Below are 18,784 nucleotides of genomic sequence, written 5' to 3'. Positions count from 1 at the left end.
TTACGGCACTTTCTACATGAGTGGAAAGTTCCTTCAGCCAGGGTATGGAGTAAGTAGACACCAAGCCAGCTGTGATACCTAGGTTGAGGTGAGAGAATCTAATGGACAGCATTATCTGACCACGTAAGTGGAGGGAAGGGACAAGCAGGCAGCCACTTGGGGTCATAACACAGGCAGTTCTGGTCAGTGCAGGTCAGAATGCTTGGCTGCAATCAGGCAAATAGTGTCAGAGAGACCTGATGGCAGGATGCAAGAAAGAGGGCCATAGGAACCCTTGAATAAAGAGCCTTCTAAAACATTAGCTGGGAGGGGTTGCAAGAGGTAGGATTTTAGGATTCCTTGGCCTCTGTAATAAAACTATGAAGGAAGAGTGTGCATATAGGAGCAATGCAGTGTCTGTATGCCCCATAAAAATCAACAGGACTTAAGAATTTAATCATATGGTTAGCTGGCATGATCCCGCCAAATGCAATTTAAGGCTCCATTGGGGGAGAGTGAAAAGCATGCTTAAATTTCTTCCATTGGAATCAATGGAATTTGTTTTTTGTAAATTTTTGGCTAGATTATGTTCCTTATTTGAAATAGTCTTGCTGAAATGAGGGGATTTATTTGCAGGTAAACCGTTCAGAAATGAGGTCTCATGGGGGTCTTAATCTACTCTTGGTTGCTTCACTGTTGTGAAAGCCAATTCTGTTGATGTCAATGAAACCTATTTTCACATAATGACCACCATTTAGGGTAGCGTTGGCTGTACTTAATTCAATCAGAGCCATAAAATCTAATTGTACTTGTAAATCTGCACTTGAGAGTGGCCAGTGTATTTGGATCCAGGGTATTCCTTTCGGTCATGGAAAGCTGCATCTTAAATACGCTTTCTGTGCAATCCTATGCAGAGTTGCTCCAGTCTAATTTCCTCCCCAAAATTGAATTCATGAGGAAAAAACCCTATTTTTCTTGCGGCGGGGGGGGGGGGGTTGTGTGTGGAGGGGGAGGGTACAAATTTTGGGGAAAAGTGAAAAATGTGCAACCTACTTTTCTATCAAACCTACTTATAAACATAAATTATGCATTTTAGTTCAATTAGCTAGTAAAATTGTGCTGACTAGCATAGTTATGACCTAAAAGTATAAACACTTCTGGTGATTGAACCTGGGTCCTTCTGCATGCGAAGCAAATGAGCTGCAGTCACTGAACCACAGCCCCTCACCCCAGACCAATGGGTTTAGACAGGCTGTACCTAATGAGTATAAAACAACTATTTAAAAACAAAGAATTGGCTCTTCTGTATCTGTTTCAGTAACGGCAAAGTCTTTCACCAGTACAAGGTGCCTCCCTCCAGCGGGAAGGGTATGTTCACCAATGAAAGTCTCTGCTCCAGAGGAAGATAGAGCAGATTCCAAGGGTCCAATCCAATCCAACAGTCAGATACATTTTATTAAATAAGTACGTTCTTGGTAATACTTAGTTCTCAAAGCACTTCTCATGGATTATCTCAGAAATCTTCAGTTCAGTTCCATAAATTTGGTTGTTATGGTGTTTGTTTTGGGGCCTGAAGGTAAGAGCCTAAGGCTGCCCAGAAAGCATGTATATATCTGAGGTGAACTTTGAACTGGTACTTCTCACCTCATCCTTTTAACCACTAAGTCACACGAGTTCACAGTTTTCTTCAAAAGCAATTGAACCACGAATTCTGCATTAAGACTCAGGTTAAACTCAGCTCTTCAAATGAATCATCCTTGATAAGACTGTATCAATAAAGCAATAGTTGAGGCAGATGGTTAAAATGAATATGGATACATTCTTGGAATTTTCCAGAAACCTAATCTGCTCTTGAAGTTATCATTGATAACGAATCTGTTTGCTGTCTTTGAGTTTGCCTGCTACATGGTCTCACAGGTCCCTTGCACTGTGGCAGGAGCTGTAGGGCAGGGGTTTCCAGGGTTTGCCTGCCCAGGAGGGCATTGTCAAGTATTTAAATATATTTTTATCCTTATTTTCTGCCAGAAGATGGCATACACCACAGCTCCTGGCCCTGCAGCTCTGGATCTGCTTGAGCACTTTGCCTCCAATCTTTGTAGAATCATTATTGTGTAGCCTGCCTTTATATTTTCAGACTGGCTTATGATGTGGCAAAAGATCAGCAGATATAACACTCCTTTGTCGTTTTATTAGATCTTTTGCCACACCTCCTGTAATCTTTACCTCTCTGCTAATATGCTCAAGTATAGGAAATCCTGTCCTCTGCCATTATTGTAGATGTTTACCTAATCACACCTTACAATGTTATTTGTTATTTATTTTGATATATTTGTTATTCACTTTTTTGCTCGACTGAATCCCAAAGTCCAAATTTATTAGATTGTCTAATTAAAACCAGTTGCTGAGGTGTACACTTCCATTTTGTTATTGGGGGATTCTGCATGATCAATTTTGATCGGACTTTCTGAGCAGTCATGCCGCGGTGGAGTCCTACGAATCCACTTCTCCCCGATTCCACGGGGGATTCCGCATGATCAATTTTGATCGGACTTTCTGAGCAGTCATGCCGTGGTGGAGTCCTATGAATCCACTTCTCCCTAATTCCACATTAGGCTTTTGTTTCGCACATTTCATCGGCTCAAAGTCCATCATGCGGAATTTTTGACAGGATAAAAATCGATTCCTCATCGCTTTTTCTGGGGGAAGTGTCGAATGATGCACATCTTAATTTTTTTTTATTCCCCCTCCCCCCCAAAAAACGTTGCTACACTTAAATGTTGCATCAAACCAACACATTAGAAAAAAAATTCTCACAAAAAAATGTTGCTACACATAAACGTTGCATCAAATAAACATATTGGATAGGCCAGAGCACTTCCCGCCAATATTGTGGAAGAGTATTGGCTATTGACATTTGGAGGGAAAATTGTTACCAATGACCCCGCGTCTATCTTTCCCGCTTTCTTCATGAGCAGTGTGGTTTAGTGATAGGTGTTGTGTTGAGGACGGTCTCTTTCTCCCTCCATGAAATGCCTAGACCACTAGTTGAATGCTGAAGTCCCTCCATCACACTTTCACTCTACCTCAGAAGCTGTCAGCTGTCAGCGAGCAACAAGTAACAAATTTGGCGTGTTGTAAAATGGACCCGTTATTGGTCAGCTGTTGTCATGTGACACAGGATATGTTTCTGCATAGATTTGTAGAAACGTTGCAATGTTTTTTTACATTTTTTTTTAAAAAAAAGAGGGGAAGGGAAAGGGTAGTGGGTGTAGCTTAGAAAACCTGATTGGCCAATCAAACTAAGTTGATTTGAAGGGCGAGAGAAAAGGGCAAGGGTGGGGAGAACATCGGATAAAGAATTCCGCATGATTAAAATCCCTAATCTGCCACGCATGGGCAAATAAGTCAGGGGAAAGCAGGATGGAAAAAAACCGGACAAAACGTGCAGTGACTTCCAATCTGCTGCTAGGATTGCCTTCCCACGTGTGGAAACACAAGAAAAAATCGAGGTCATTTAGAAGCTGAAGCAGGGAAAACCATTTGTGCGGAATCACTCATAGTTTTACATGCTGAAAGAAGCTTCATCAAAAAGTGCAGCATCTGTTGGGACCTTGCAGAACATACAGAAACTAGGACTGTAAGCTGGTTGAGAGGATGGTGGGAGGAGCATCCCGGAGGTTTATTTTCCTCTTTCACTCCTACATTCGAGTGTGAAAGCCAGCCTGGTGTCAGGGCCGGTGCCAGGGTTTCTGGCGCCTGAGGACGGGGGCAGCTTCAGGGCTGTTGCTGCCCCCGTGCGCGTGCGCATGTGTGCACACATGTGCGCACATGCACGTGCACACCCAGACTGCTCAGTTGCCCCACACCACCCTGGTCACCTGCTGCGCCTGGCTCACAGCTGTGTGTTAGCAGCGGTGGCAGCAGCACGGGGCAACTTAGAGCCAGAACAAACGAGACAAGGTTAGTGCAAGTTTTCTTGGAGAGATGGGATGGAATAATGACAGAAGAAAGCAAAGGGGAAGGGAAAGGAGAAAGCGGGAAGGACCTAGAGAAACAGCTGCACCTCAGGGTGTGCACTTTGAATGAGCTGCTGAAGACGCAAATCCTTCTTCCAGGCACAAGCTCCCTTCCTCACCCCCGACGCGAGGGCATCCTGGGAGAGAGCAGCAGCAGCGCACCCCAGAAGGGTCTTTGGGTGCCCTTGCGTCCAGCAGGCTTGTGCCTGGAAGAAGGACTTGAGTCTTCAGCAGCTCATTCAAAGTGCACACCCTGAGGCGCAGCTGTTTCTCTAGGTCCTTCCCGCTTTCTCCTTTCGCTTCCCCTTTGCTTTCTTCTGTCATTATTCCATCCCATCCCCACCCCCACTCCCCAAAACAAACTTATCACTTTTCCTCCGCTCTTTTCCAGTTTGTGAGGTGACAAGCAGGAGATAGGGGGGAATGCTTGGCATGCGTGCATCCTCCCAGCCCTCCTGCTCAGTTGCTCCGCAGCATGGGCTCCCCGGCCCCTTCCGGCACCTCTGTGCTGGAGGCGATTGCTGGACCTGCCTCCGTTGATGCGCCGCCTGGCCCTGTATGTGACAACACACTATTAGTCCTCCTGTACAGGTTTGTAGTTGTCTGCCAATTGCTTTTTTAGGAGTTCTCTGACCTGACCCAGAGACAGATGTTACTTTGAGCTGCTAACATTCCCAGACATGCTGGGGCACTATTCAGCTCAGAAGCAGAAGGGAAGCTGAAGCCCCTCCTCCTCATGTTCATAACTTGACTTGGGTCCAGCTTCTTTGGGAATGTTAGTTCTCCAATGTAACATTTGTCTGTGAGATGGGTCAGGTTTGACTATTAGTAACAAAACTCATGCTTTGCATACAGATGATGCTGAAATCAAACTCTGGCATCTCCAGGTGAAGGACACTGGGTAGAAGATACTGGGAAATATTTTTCTCTACCTGATTGGAGAACTGCTGCCAGTTAAAGAAGACAACATTGAGCTATTGACTAATGGGCAGACTCAGAGCCAAACTACAAGTGACGCCTTACACAGGTTGGACACTCGTCAGCTTCCCTCAAGTTTTGATGGGAAATGTAGGCGCCCTGGTCTTACAGCTTGGCTCTCCATTACAGCTGCAAGACCAGGATGCCTACATTTCCCATCAAAACTTGAGGGAAGCTGACAAGTGTCCAACCTGTGTAAGCCGTCACTTGTAGTTTGGCTCTCAGTATAAGACAGCTATATAGGTCCATTTATATATATTTGCACCCCTTGGCAAATCTCTTGGGAGTGTCCTGAGACTATGAGTCTCTCTGCATGAGACACCTGGTGCATATTGGTCAAGTGTTGGGAGGTGCAATGTTAGCCAGGAAATGTAGTTTTGAAAGACACAGAGCCAGTGGAGATCGCTCCAAAGGGGACAGATTCTCTCACAGCCTTCTGCCACCTCTGGCGCACTGGACTGTCTCCCTTCTGGAGTTTTTACTCTGCCACCCTTGCGGCTTAAAACTTTGACTTAATCAAGCCTCAGCAGTGTGAAGTCTTCAGATGGGGAGATGCCAAAGGTTGTGGAGGGTTGTGAGAGAATTCATCTCCTCCGGAGCGATCTCCACTAGCTCTGTCTTTCAAAACTATGCTTCCCAGCTAACGTTGCATCTCCTGACATGTGAAGAACATGTGTCAAATGGCTTGTGTAGAGAGACTCTATAAATTAAGCTCAAAGTGGGAGTGGTATGCTCAAGAGGAATAGAAGAAGGGAAAGGGGTGACCTCAACTGCGTTTGTAAAGGGTGAGGTGGCTGGGAGGAGTAAGCTAGGGGGTGTAATCCAGGCCACTCTCTTCTGTCCTTGGATCCAAGAGCAGCCGAAAGTCAAGGCTTTCAAACCACCCTGTGTCAATCCCAAGGGATCTAGCTGGGCAAGGGAAGCTGAATCACAAACTGCTTACTTGTTCTGCCCAGTTCAGTACTATATAACTAGGGACCTGGTGACGTAGAGTTGCAAGCTGGTTTTTCCTTGAAGGTTTTTTTCCTTTTATAAAAACACAGCTACAAAGGTTATACTCTTCTGTGGCAGACAGGACAAAGGAGGAGCCTTTCTCTCCCTTCCCTTGAGGTGTTTCTGCTAAAAATCACTACCCAATTGCTTTTGCTCTTATACAGGGTTTTTTTTTTTTAATCTGGAACGCGGTGGAACGGAGTTCCGGCACCTCTTGAAAATGGTCACATGGCCAGTGGCCCCGCCCCTTGATCTCCAGACAGAGGGGAGTTTAGATTGCCTTCTGCGCCGCTCCAGAAAATGTGACCATTTTCGCTGACGGCGATTTATACTTTAAAAAACTCCCCCCTTGTTCCAGCTGACCCAAAGTGACGTCATTGTGCGGTCCTAGGAGCTGAGTTCCACCACCTCTTTTCCCAGAAAAAAAGCCCTGCTCTTATGGGGGGAAATATACTGGTATCCTTTTTTTTTATAGCTGCAGGGTGAATAGCCAAAAAAGAGAGGGAGAAAGGGTACAGCCATCCCTTCTTTCTCTGGGTCTTTTGCCTCCTCTATGTGTGTATTTTATTTTTTTAAAAATCTTCAAGGAAAAATGACAAATGCCTCAGCATCTCATAGACAGAGGCAGTCTGTCTGTAACCTACTGTGAAAGACGTTGTGTTGAAAAATGCTTAACACTTGTCTGGCAGATACAGAAACATCTCCCCCAGTCACACTGTGAGGGGCCTAGTGCCAGATTTGGTCTGCATTTAGTCTCTAGCACCATCTCTCTCTCACACACACACACCAAATTCAGTTCAATTTGATTGTTTATTATGGTCATAGATCAACTAAATAGACAGACCAGAATAGGAAAGGCCTTTTTGAGGTTGCTGTTCATTGAAAATGGTTTTATTAATCAGACCTAAGTCATTTTGATATAAATGTACCATCCAACCATACAGGATTCAAAATGAGGGTGGTGTACCATTGCAAATAAGTTATTGTTTGTTTACATTGTGACTTTCTACAATCATGGAAATTTAAGGTGGTCCATACAAAGCTCCTAAGTGGTCTCCAGACCAAGGCAGACTCAACTTGATTGTTGTACAATGGACCTCTCAATCATATTTGGGACCCTAATTGACTAAACATCTTTTCCACTCACCATTTTGGATTTAATTACTTAAAATATTTATATCCTACCTTATGTCTTAGACTCAAGGCAGCTAAAACAAATGAACTGCAAAAACACAAAAACAATCTACGACACCATCAACAAACCAAATCTGCCAAAACAGCTTATCTCTCATCAAATGCCTTCTGAGGTAAAACCATTTTATATGCCTCCCTGAATGCAGGGAGTGAAGGTGCCCTTTTCCCCCACTCCCATCCAAAGGAATGGTCCTACCACCAAGAAAGCCCACAGCCTGGTTGTTGCCTGACAAACAATTCTATAAGAGGACACTGCAAGGAAAAAGCTGTCTAAAGAATGCAGCTGGAGTGTGGGAGTATACTGGGAGATGCAGCTTGATAAGTATGAGGGCCCTAGGCTGTGAATGTACGTGCCTGCAAAATCATAAATTATCAACATTCTGACCAAAACTATTCTGATTAGTTTCTTGATAAGTCATATGCCAGCTTGGGGGTTTAAGTTTATGAAACGTTGTTCTTAGCCTTGTGTGTAAAGGTATACAGTGAAAAATATAGATAAGTTGAAAAACACAGTTCTCTAGCTGGTATGGAGTTTCATCAATGTCATTGATATAAACCCATTTTAATAATAATAATAATAATAATAATAATAATATAATAATAACTTTTGCTTTATATACTGCCCTTCAGGACAACTTAATGCCCACTCAGAGCGGTTTACAAAGTATGCCATTATTATCCCCACAACAAACACTTTGTGAGGTGGGTGGGGCTGGGAGAGCTCCAGAGAGCTGTGACTAGCCCAAGGTCACCCAGCTGGCTTCAAGTGGAGGAGTGGGGAATCAAACCCGGCTCTCCAGATTAGAGTCCCGCACTCTTAACCACTACACCAAACTGGCTCTCAATCCAATTCCAGTTTTGATTCCCCTTCTCCAGTTTACATTGCTGTAATTAAAGTAACTCTGCAGAGAAATGTTTTGTAGTGCAAATCTAATGTCAGCAGAACAGAATTGTGAAAATGCATTTTTGTTAAACACACAAACCATCAAAGAGACATGGGGGTGAGAATTACATCTTCTGAGATTCCAGTTCCCTTTTACTCTTGCAAAACATTAATTTTGAACTGCTGAAACAATTTAAACGGTCTCCCCCGTGGGTTTTGCCTCTTAGATATTGGGCAAAAAATGAACATATGTTACTTTAAGCTACAAGTGCTCTATAAAAAAATTAAATTTCCTTTCAAAAACAATGTCTTCAATTATGGAAGAAATATTTAGTGAGCTAAAAAAAAAAGCTGCACAAAGCCCAGCACTTAAGAAAAGACTTCTAAGAACCTTGCGGGCCCATAAACACCACAGGGTTCTCCGAATCTCCGATTTTGTGTTTTGGTGTTCGTTGCCCTCAATTGAAATATACTGGATGAATTATTGGAGCAATATATACAAGACCTTGGAATTTAATCTCTGCTTTTTTTTCTTACCTAAGTGAACATACTGCTTGTAAGAAGTGCCATATTAACAAATGGGAGTCTATTCTGCTGTTAACCTCATACAAATTATGAGCAACTGTTTCTAGGTGGCAATCTAGAGTAGCCGCTGCCTCTAGGTGGGGCTTGGTGATTCTGGAATTAAAACAGACCTCCTGATGACAGAGATCAGTTGCCCTGGAGAAAACGGCGGCTGCGGAGGGTGGACTCTATGGCATTATATGGTTGAGTTCCCTTCCCTTCCTAAGCCTTGCCCTCCCTAGGCTCCACCTCACAAATCTACAGGAACTGCTTATCCTAGAGTTGGCAACCCTACACCCTATCCATTGTTACTTGTGAGCGATACCCACTGACAGCAGGATTTGCTTCCAAGTAAGAATGCATAAAATTATGCCATACATACATTTTCAAAACCCACAATTAAACAACATTTTGTATCTCTTCCATATCTGTAATTCAAATTCTGGGGAACTGCGCATAAAGTACATATGCCTCAAAAGGGTTAAGAAGGTGTGACAAAGGAAGCACTAAATATGTCTACTCAGAAGTAAGCCCCATTTTATTCCACAGGACTTACTTCCAAGACAGTGTCCTTAAGACTGCAGCCAAAGGACAGTTTTAGTATTATTAAATCAGGAAAAGTGCATCAACTGGGATGATTAAAAAATTCCTTTTATCTTGAGTGATTTTTTTTAAAAAGATATGATATGTAATGGAGATCTTCTTTTAAAGGCAAAAATCTTCTAAGGCACGCATAGCCTCTTAGGCTCTGTGTGTTACAGCCTATAAAATAAAGACAATAATATTAACTAGCCTCATCTAGTCATGTCTCAGGGTATGATTGCAGGGCATGCTATACAGCTGCAACTAAGCAGAACTGGGACTGGTTAGTGCAGGCATAGATTGGACCTTAATTGAGTGGAACATTTCCCTGGAGGGCCACACAGGTACAGGCTCCTTGTTTTGGTAAGGAGAAGGAGCAAGGAGCCACCATGCTTGTGTCTGGACTACCATCGTTGCCAGGAGACAACAGCAGCAGCAAGGAGGGTTTAGCATCTTTGATTTTAGCATATTTGGTTTAGCAGAGTTCTCACTCAGCTCTCAGGATCAAGCCCAGTCCAAATGTGTCCTTACACAACCTGGAATGTGACACGGGTGGGAAGTGACACAAACCGTTCCCCCCCCCCCAGAGCCATTTAATTTCTCCATCTGTCCCAGATCATTGCTGCCCCCACTTATGTGGCTGGAAGGGGGGGAGGATGGGGGAAGCAAGCCGGGAGCCACCAGAGCATGTGGCCAAATGGTGCACATGCTCTGGAGGCCCTGATGATGCACTTTGGGTGGAAAACTGGAAGCTACAGGGTCTCAGCAGGGCAAAATGAGCCCCAAACATAGTAAAAATGATACATTTATGGCTGATTTTAGCCCTACGGAGACTCTGTAACTTCTGATTTTCAACCAGAAGTGATGTCATCTGTGTCTCTGGAGCACATGCTTTGTGTGTGCACAACAAGTCTGGAACAGGGCCCCACACCTGCTTTGTGAACCCCCTGTCCCCCACTTCTGAGGTATGGAAGGCTGGCAAGCCAATTCATGATCAATAATGTGGGGGGGGGGACTGAATGTGGCTAAATCACACCACTGTCTCCCAGACTCTACAAGGGAAAAAAAACCCGGGATAATTATACCTCTGAGGAGAAATAAACAGCACCTTAGAGACTAATAAAAAATAGTCCAACGAAGGTTTTTTTGAACTATTACAAGGTAATAATTTTATTAATTATTTTTTAATTTTTAAGTTACCTTAAGATGTTTATTTTCACTGCATCCGCTGAACATGAACTACTCCTTTGGAATTATTACCTCTGAGGAGAAGATAACTCTGCATGAGCCACCCTGGAATCCTTGCAAATGGGCTAACCCGAATATTTACATGCTTCCCTTCTAAATTCAATCAGAAGGGCCTGGTGTCAGTAGGTTTTAAGGGCTTGCAACTGTTGAGGTGGCTCAATTTTTCTTTTTAAATGAAATTATAGACTGTGAGAATGTTACTGCTTCCTGCTTCTTTCTTTTCTCTAGAATGACAGCAGGTTTGGGCTCTAGGTTGTTACTACTCCCCATACATGTTTGTATAGGCCGGTGGTGCAAGTTTCTGTTTGTACAAAAGAAGGGAGAGGCATGCTTCTTTCACAGTAGGAATTCACAACGAATGGCATTTCATTTAAATCAAGCAGGCCGGGGCTTTTAGTCACTGCAAAATACCTCCTGTCCGAATTCAAAGCAAGATCATTTATCTTGCTCAGGTGTTTTGCTCTTTTGCTCTTTTTATTGTTTATTTCAGTACTATTTTATTTTTCCCTGGAAGGAAGTCTTTCAGGATAACAAGAATTCTATTTAAGGTTAAATTCCCAGGATAAAAAGAGAGATGCCTCCTGCACAAGATCTGTTGAAGCCAGTTGTGTTCTTGCACATTTCCCATTAATTGCATCATGGCATGTATAATGTGACGTTAGCTGTTTTTGTGGTGTTCCTGGTTCAAGAGGGCGCTTCAGTGGAGCTTTTTAGTGGACAGAATGCAGAAGAGATTTTTTAAAAAACAAAATCCATTTGTTCCTGTGACACTGTTTAATTCAACGTTTTTGCTGATGCCTTGTAATCCAGTCATTTCTGAGATCAGATTTTCTCAGTTGGGGGAGGGGAAACTCTAATACTTTTATACCACATGTCCCTTTACTACAAGCTTTGTGGTATTTGTAAGTATCCCTGCAGGAATCCCTAGTAGTTCCCATAATAAATAAGCCAGGAGTATCATGGGCTCTGATATTGGATAGCCCAAGTAAGCCTGAACTTCTTGACATCTTGGAAGCTAAGCAACATCGGCCTTGATTAGTAATTGGATGGGAGACCTCCAAAGAAGACCAGTGTTGCAGAGGCAGGCAATGGCGAACCACCTCTATCAGTCTGATGCCTAGAAAACTCCACCAGTGGTTGCTATAAGTCAGCTTTGACTTGACAGCACTCTACATCACCAGTATCATGGGACTGGTGCTGATCTGCACAAAATAGCAGCAACACATCTAAGTACTATATAGGATGCTTAGGGGGAAGCTTTCTTCACTTGTGGTTTGGATGTGCAGCCCCAAGCCTTAAACCCAAGAATTGAATTAATAGCTGGGTTGGACTTTTTTTTGCGTTTTGTTTCAAAAATGTTGTTCATTTTCACTGTAGTACTGTTACTAATGTAATAATGAAGCATAATGTATTACTTATGGTTACAACACTAACAGTATTATTACGCATGTCCATTTTCATTACTTCAGTTTCCACTGTGACAACGTTCTTCTCCTTATTCACCTCTCACCCCCTTGCTTCAACTAACTGTGCTGATTGTGCTACTGCACCAAGCAGTAGCCCTGAAATGTTATTTTCACAGGGGGACAAACTACACATTTATTTATTTATGATTTGATTTGATTTTTAGCCCTCCCTCCCTGCAAGCGGGCTCAGGGCAGGTTATAGTAATATAAATGGTACAAAAATAAAACATTTAAATACATTTAAAACCAGAACAGCAGTACAAATATAATCAGAATCTCCATTCTTCCCAACCACAATATAACCAAGAGCAGAGTGGGGGCCACAGTTGATGTCCTCATTGTGATTTCGCATGTGAGGGGGGCAGATGGTTTTATAGCCCCCCCTCTGGGACACTGGTAAGGAGGCATTTCTAAACAGCCTAAGACTGGCCTCAACCATATGCCTGGCGGATCTTCTCTGTCTTACTGACCTGCCGAAAGGATCTAAGGTCTTGGTGGGCCCAGGTGTCCTCTGACAACAGTTCCACCAGGTCAGGGCCAGGATGTTTTTTAATGAGCTGGGTCAGGTTGCTCCCAACTCACTCTCCCTATGCCACACAGCAGCTGCAGGGAACGAACTTCATAACCACCACAAGGCCCAGTTCAGATCAGGACCATGAAGTTGGTAGAAGAAGGACCTCTAATTTCTCCCAACCTTGTTTCCTCAAGCCAAAATGGCCCCAGGGGGCATTATTTGCTTTGTTGCAGGGCTGTAGATGCACTGAATTATACTTTCAATCCCTCAATCCAAAGAGTATTGTGCCACTTTACTTTAGATATGCGAACTCTTGAGTTGGGAAATTCCTGGAGATTTGGGGGAGGAGCCTGGGGAAGAGCAGGTGCTTAATGGAGATGTGATGCTAGACTGTTGGCTCTCAAAACTGCCATTTTCTAATCTCTGTAGTCTGGGAATCAGTTTTAATTCCAGGATAATTCCAGACCTACCTAGAGGTTGGAAGCCCTTCCTGGTCTTTAGTCTGTTGCAGCAAAATTAAATAGAAACCCAATGACACCTTAAAGACAAACAAAATGAATTTAAGCTCATATTGAAATAAATGTTAGTCTAAGGTATCATTTGACTTCTGTTTAATTAGATTTGTAACAGAGACAGTAAACCTCCGAATACCAGTACTAGGAGGCAACATCAGAGGAAGACTTTGGCTTTTGTGCCATGGTTGTTGGCAACTGTTGGCCACAGTATGAGACAGGATAGTCTGCTAGATGAACCAGTAGTCTGATACAGCAAGGTACTTGTACTTAATTTATTTCATTTATACCTGCCTTTCTCTCCAATGGGGACCCAAAGCACCTTGCATCATTCTCTTCAATTTTGTCCTCACAATAGCACTGGGAGGTAGGTTAGGCTGAGAATTTGTGACTGGCCTAAGGTTATCTAGCAAGATCTCATGACAGAGTGGGGATTTGAACCAGGGTATCCCAGATCCCAATCCAATACTCTAATCACTGCATCATACTGGTTGTCAACACCACACTAGCTCAGTGGTAATCAGTGTTCAAGAGTGGTCAACCAGGTAACTGGCCAGACAGTAAGCCAAACAATAGGCGAATGGACAGAAAGTGAATCTTCCCCCATCTCTCCTAATATCTTGGATGCTCTTTGAGATATGTCCAAGGTGCTGTATTTCAGACTTATAAACAGGGACCCTGAGGACTACATTTCCCAGGATGGGCTGAGGCCCAGCACCACATGCATAGTGTTTGAAAAACTACAGGAAAGGGATTTTTTTATTTAAAACCCCCCTCTGATTTGTCCTCTGGTTGGTTCATGGCCACCCACCCATGTTGTAACAGACCAGATGCAGCAACATACATTCCTGTTCCCAGCACATTAAATATGATGGAAATTAGAACAGAATGGGAGGGGAGTCTCTCCCCCTCTTTCTGACCACTTTTTGTTCTCTAAACCAGACAGTCAGGCTCCAGAATAAAAATTGAACAAATTCATTCATTTTTTCTGTTTTCCTTTTCATTACCAAATAAATGGGTCTTTTAGTTTAGTTTTTCTAATTGATTTGGAAATGAGTACACATCTTTACCAGCTAATATGCACTGCCTTTTTCATGCAATAATAATAATTGCTCTGGTGTTATGAGATATTTAAAAAAAAAACTCCCAGTGAATGTTCTTACAGCCGTTGTCAAAATGGGAGCCATTGAACTACACTGAATCTTGTCTGCTCCCTCATCCAGAAATCTGAAATGACAGCCCCTGAAGCTGGAATTTGGTTAAAGTCAAGAGCAATTGTTTCAGATGCAACAATAATCTTTGCCTCCACCTCTTTTCCAGGCACCAAGCGGTCTTCCAACAGTTGGCGGCTTTGTCTCAGCACCAACAATGGCGCCTTACCCAACACCAGCACAAGTGTCTCCTTACATGGCATACAGTGCTGCTCCTTCTGGTTATGTAGCTGGTCATGGCTGGCAGCATACTGGAGGCACCCCACTTTCACCTCACAACTGTGATATTCCTGCATCACTGGCTTTCAAGGGCATGCAGACAGCAAGAGAAGGTAGTCACTCAGTCACAGCCTCTGCACTCTGATATCAGAAATATGGCAGAACTATTTCCATCCAGCCCCATCTTATTATCTCCCCCATAATTTCTTCTCTCAGATTGACATTGAAGGCTAGTGACATTTTCTCCATGATACTTTGCTTAAAAAAAAATTCATTGGGATTGAATAAGTGTAAATAACCTAACAAAGTGGTAGAAGTGTTGTTGCCCCTTGCACTGTTTTGCATAAAGAAGATCTTACAACCCTCAGAGGGCTTGTTGTGTGACTGTTCATTGGTAAAACCACACGTATTTATTCTAAATCAACAAGACCTTCTCAAATGTGCAATTGTTCAGATTTGTGAAACATCAGTCAAGGAAAGCAAGTAGCCAAAGATATGCTACAACTGTAGTCAACAATATGACCAAACAAGTTATTTTTTAGATTAACCAATAGGTTTTAAAAAAAATTGTATGGTCCAGGGAATTTTTTTTGGTTAACGGATGACTTTTTGCAGTAACAAATTATAGAACCAGATGATGATGAGGCTCTGTTATTTATCCTGTATTTTATTGTGATTACAAGGATGGTAAGGCTTTTGTTTTCTATATGTAAATATGGATTTTGGTCATAAAGTGTGTTTCCATTCCCCATCTAATATCTGTTTTCTTGTTCAAAAGTGACATCTTTGCCATTTGATGTTTTTTTAGTGATGGCACTTCAAAAGGTTCAAAATTAAGACAATTCTTTGATTACATTTTATGCAGAGGGTGGAGGCTCCGGAATCTCATGAATAAATTTGGCTTCTTCAACACAGAACTCATCATAAGTTACTATCATAGCGTGGCCAATGCTTTCAATAGAATTTGAGCATAACTAGTTTTCTCAGGATTGGGGCCTCGTAAGTCTTCCAGATGGTACCCAGTCCTCCTAAAATAATAGGGTCAGATCCTGTGAAGCATGAGCAGAAAGCACTTGTTAATATGGATTTTTGGCACCTTCCACTTTCCCCAGCAGTCCCCCTTTGGCTATTGAAAAGTTAATGCTGGAAAAGCCTTGTGGACAAAACACCTCAAGTGTCAGAAGCCGCACCAGGAAGAAGAGACTGGCCAAAATTGCCTCTTCCACCATCTGACCCTCTTGCACCAGCAGAAGTACCACTGGCAGAAGTGTAATTTCTCCCACGTCTTTCTCCTCTCTGCAGCCCCCTATGCATTTTGGTATCCCTGTACCAGCTTTTCATTGATCTCATGGAACTGCTGAAAAGGAAGAAGGTGGGAAAAACCTGTTGTATTCTCAGTTCATAGGATCTAACCCAATATATTACCATATACACACCAAGTGTATGAATGAGACATTGATGGAAGGAACCTGAACAAAATGGAAGCTTCAATTTAATGTGAAATTTGTGCAGACATTTTTAATAAGGGCATAATCCACCAGGAAGTCTTCCTGCATAGGCACAGTAGAGCACTTGTGTTTCTTCTGTTAATTTCAATAGGACATGTACCGGAGGTGGGTGATTTATGCCCCGAGTTAAACCACTGTGAAAGAAAACTGTACTGTAATTCGTTGGCTTACCTGTGTTCAGTAATTCCAGCCCCAAAATTATGTTGTCATTTAAAAAACCAAGAAAATGAAAGTTGTCTTTTATTCCTGTTTTATTGAATGTAAAAATGGCTTTTGGTAAAGTTTACATAAGCGTGTTTCATCATAGGCACATTGGTGGTGGTACTACAAATATTAATTTATAATAGTAACAAAATTTCAAATTTTGCATTTCTGTATCCTTTATCAAATGTCATTTCATGGTCATTCAGATTCCGATTGCTCTCTTTTACTCTTTTCTCCTTAACAGTATAATCTTTTCAAGATGGCCTGTCTTCCTTGGACAATAATAAAGTTGTGAATATAGTTTTGGAAAGCCTTCTTCAAGCTTGCAGATGCATGCTGAAGATTAACCATGAAAAGGAATGATTTGAAAATTGACATATTTCCTAGCATTATAAAATATTAATATATTATGTATTTTTGTAAGTCTAGTGCAATAATGTAAAAACACATCACTCAATACAGATTTTGAAAGACTGCTTTAATAAAATTATCTCCGTTTCTTCCTAGTCATGTTACACATACTGCTGGAACAGCAAGATAAGATCCTGTCTCTTTTACGGGAATTTCATGCTTTTATTTTAAAATGCCAACAAATGTAGCTCTCCAAGGCAGTGCAATGAAAATAACGCGTGATGTCATGCTGTTACTTCCTGGGAAATTTTCCAAAACATTTTTTCTTTAGCAATCATTTAGTCATGACATATGTTAAACTGAGAATATTCGTGAGATGTAATCAGTATGATCAAAGTCTCCGGGTTACATTTTGCTTTTGGCACAAAGTGCTGATAGAAGTGAACCAACTAAGCAAGAACTAATGCAAGCATGCTTGAAAAGAGTGGAAGATGTGCAGTGGTAGTTCTTGATGAGCTGATAAAGTATGTGATGCATGATTCTATAATCTTTAGTACAACAAAAATGTTGAACTAAGACTATAGATTATTATTTACCATGGCTACAACCTTAATGCTTTATTGTGTTGTATTCTGGAGTGAGTGGTTTACAGTCTAAAATATGAAAAAGTCATTTTTCAGCTAAGTGGTCATTAACCAACAGAAAATCTGTCCTGATGATACCTTAATAAACTCAGCTCTTTTCCAAGAAGCAAAAATAACATCAGAACTCTGTGACCTATGAGAGGAGTCCACAACATGAATCTTTATTAGAATTTGGAAAATGGAGCAAAACTGGTGTAGGAAGGAACTATGTTGTAGATTTCTCCCAGATTATTCCTGGAGATTCTAGCATTGTCTTCTCAGGAAGAAGCCTCACTTCAAAAACGCCCATTTTGTGAACGTAATGTAGCAGCAACAGCCAATTGTGTTCAACAGGACAAAATTAAACATGCATTGAATGCCATGCTAAATTAAGAGAAATCCCTTTTACTGTTACTACATTTAGCTTTAAATCATACCACCAAGTAAATACTGCATTGAAACACATGTACAATTATGAACGCTGAGTTTTCAAATATGATAACAAACCAATGGATATCAACTACTCTGCTTCTTACTTGAGGGTAGAGATGGGCACGAAAAAACCACGAACCAAAATTCATGACGGAACAGCTGGTTCGTAGGCAAAGAAACACACGGTTCGTGGGGTCACATTTTTATGAACCAAACGACTTTTTCCTACCGTTCCATGGCTGGTTCGGGAAGCCAGACACTTTGGCACCATTCAATACATTGCCCAGGCAATGGTGGCCAGTCTTTGGGTTGCCCCCAATCTGAGGTCCCATTCTGGCCCATCCAGCCAGGAAAAGCAGGGGAGGGTTAGAATCTCTAAGGCAACTGAGGAGCTGGGCCTTCAGTAGCCATGGTAATACCAATCTCTTCCCCCCAAACCATGTTAGGCAGGTCTTTCTGCCAACCAAAGTGGTCCTGTTTTGCTCAATGTGGGCATTTTATATAAAAAGGAAAGCTCTGTGCCTTGTGGTTTCAGTTTCAGCAGAGAGGGAGAGGAAGGCTTGCTGGAACTTGGTTTTGGAGAGAGATTGCTTGGGATCTTTGGCCTGCACTTGTTGCTGGAAAAGGGGCTGAAAAGCCTTTTTTTCTTTTTTCTTGCCTTTTCTTACTGGGGAGGTGTTTGGGAAAGGGTGCTTTTTTCCTCGCTCCCCCCCAGCCTAGTCTTCGCTTTTCACCTTTCATTCTGGGCTCCCACGAACTGCAAACTGGTTTGTGAAATGGGTCAAGTTCGGCAAAGTTCATGGTTCGTGGCTCGTGAAACTGGATGAACCACGAATCACACGGTTTAGGTTTTTTTTCGGTTTGTGCCCATGTCTACTTGAGGGAACTGAGATCTTCAACTAGAGGTAAGGGGCTCTCATGGAATTATATAAATCTCATGACTGCAGTGGGTTGGTTTAAGTGTAATATCAAAGCATAATTTAGCATGATATGAATGAGCTCTGTACTTGTGAACGACCGCCTCTCTTTTCCCCTCCTCCTCCCCACTGTATTCTCTGAGACAATTAGTGATTTCTGCAAATCATTGATTTAGTGCAAGCCATAGTACATATGACTTGGGAAAACGTTTCCAGTCCAGAATTATAATTCACGGTTTGGTCATGGAATGTAGTTTGCTCATGCACTGACTCCGGCCACATGAAGAAAGCATGAGGGGGGCGGGGGGGGACATGAGGACATCTGGTCACAAGACTTATTCACATAGTTCCAAACTATGCTTTGATATTCTGTTTATTTCCTTCATCCTA

General features: G+C 42.3%; 1 protein-coding gene across 1 annotated transcript in view; it reads left to right on the top strand.

The window, feature by feature from the left end:
• PAX9 (paired box 9) overlaps positions 1 to 16,571 on the top strand; it is a 38,159-nt gene extending 21,588 nt beyond the window's left edge. The window contains exon 4 of the mRNA XM_054972501.1: positions 14,250 to 16,571. Within this exon, the coding sequence (XP_054828476.1) occupies positions 14,250 to 14,504 (255 nt within the window). The 3' untranslated portion in view covers positions 14,505 to 16,571. The remainder of the gene's footprint in view (positions 1 to 14,249) is intronic.
• Positions 16,572 to 18,784: the final 2,213 nt, after the last annotated feature.

The sequence above is a fragment of the Eublepharis macularius genome, chromosome 2 (genome assembly GCF_028583425.1).
Source record: "Eublepharis macularius isolate TG4126 chromosome 2, MPM_Emac_v1.0, whole genome shotgun sequence".
In the NCBI taxonomy this organism is placed as follows: domain Eukaryota; kingdom Metazoa; phylum Chordata; class Lepidosauria; order Squamata; family Eublepharidae; genus Eublepharis; species Eublepharis macularius.
This window is presented reverse-complemented; position numbering and strand designations above follow the sequence as displayed.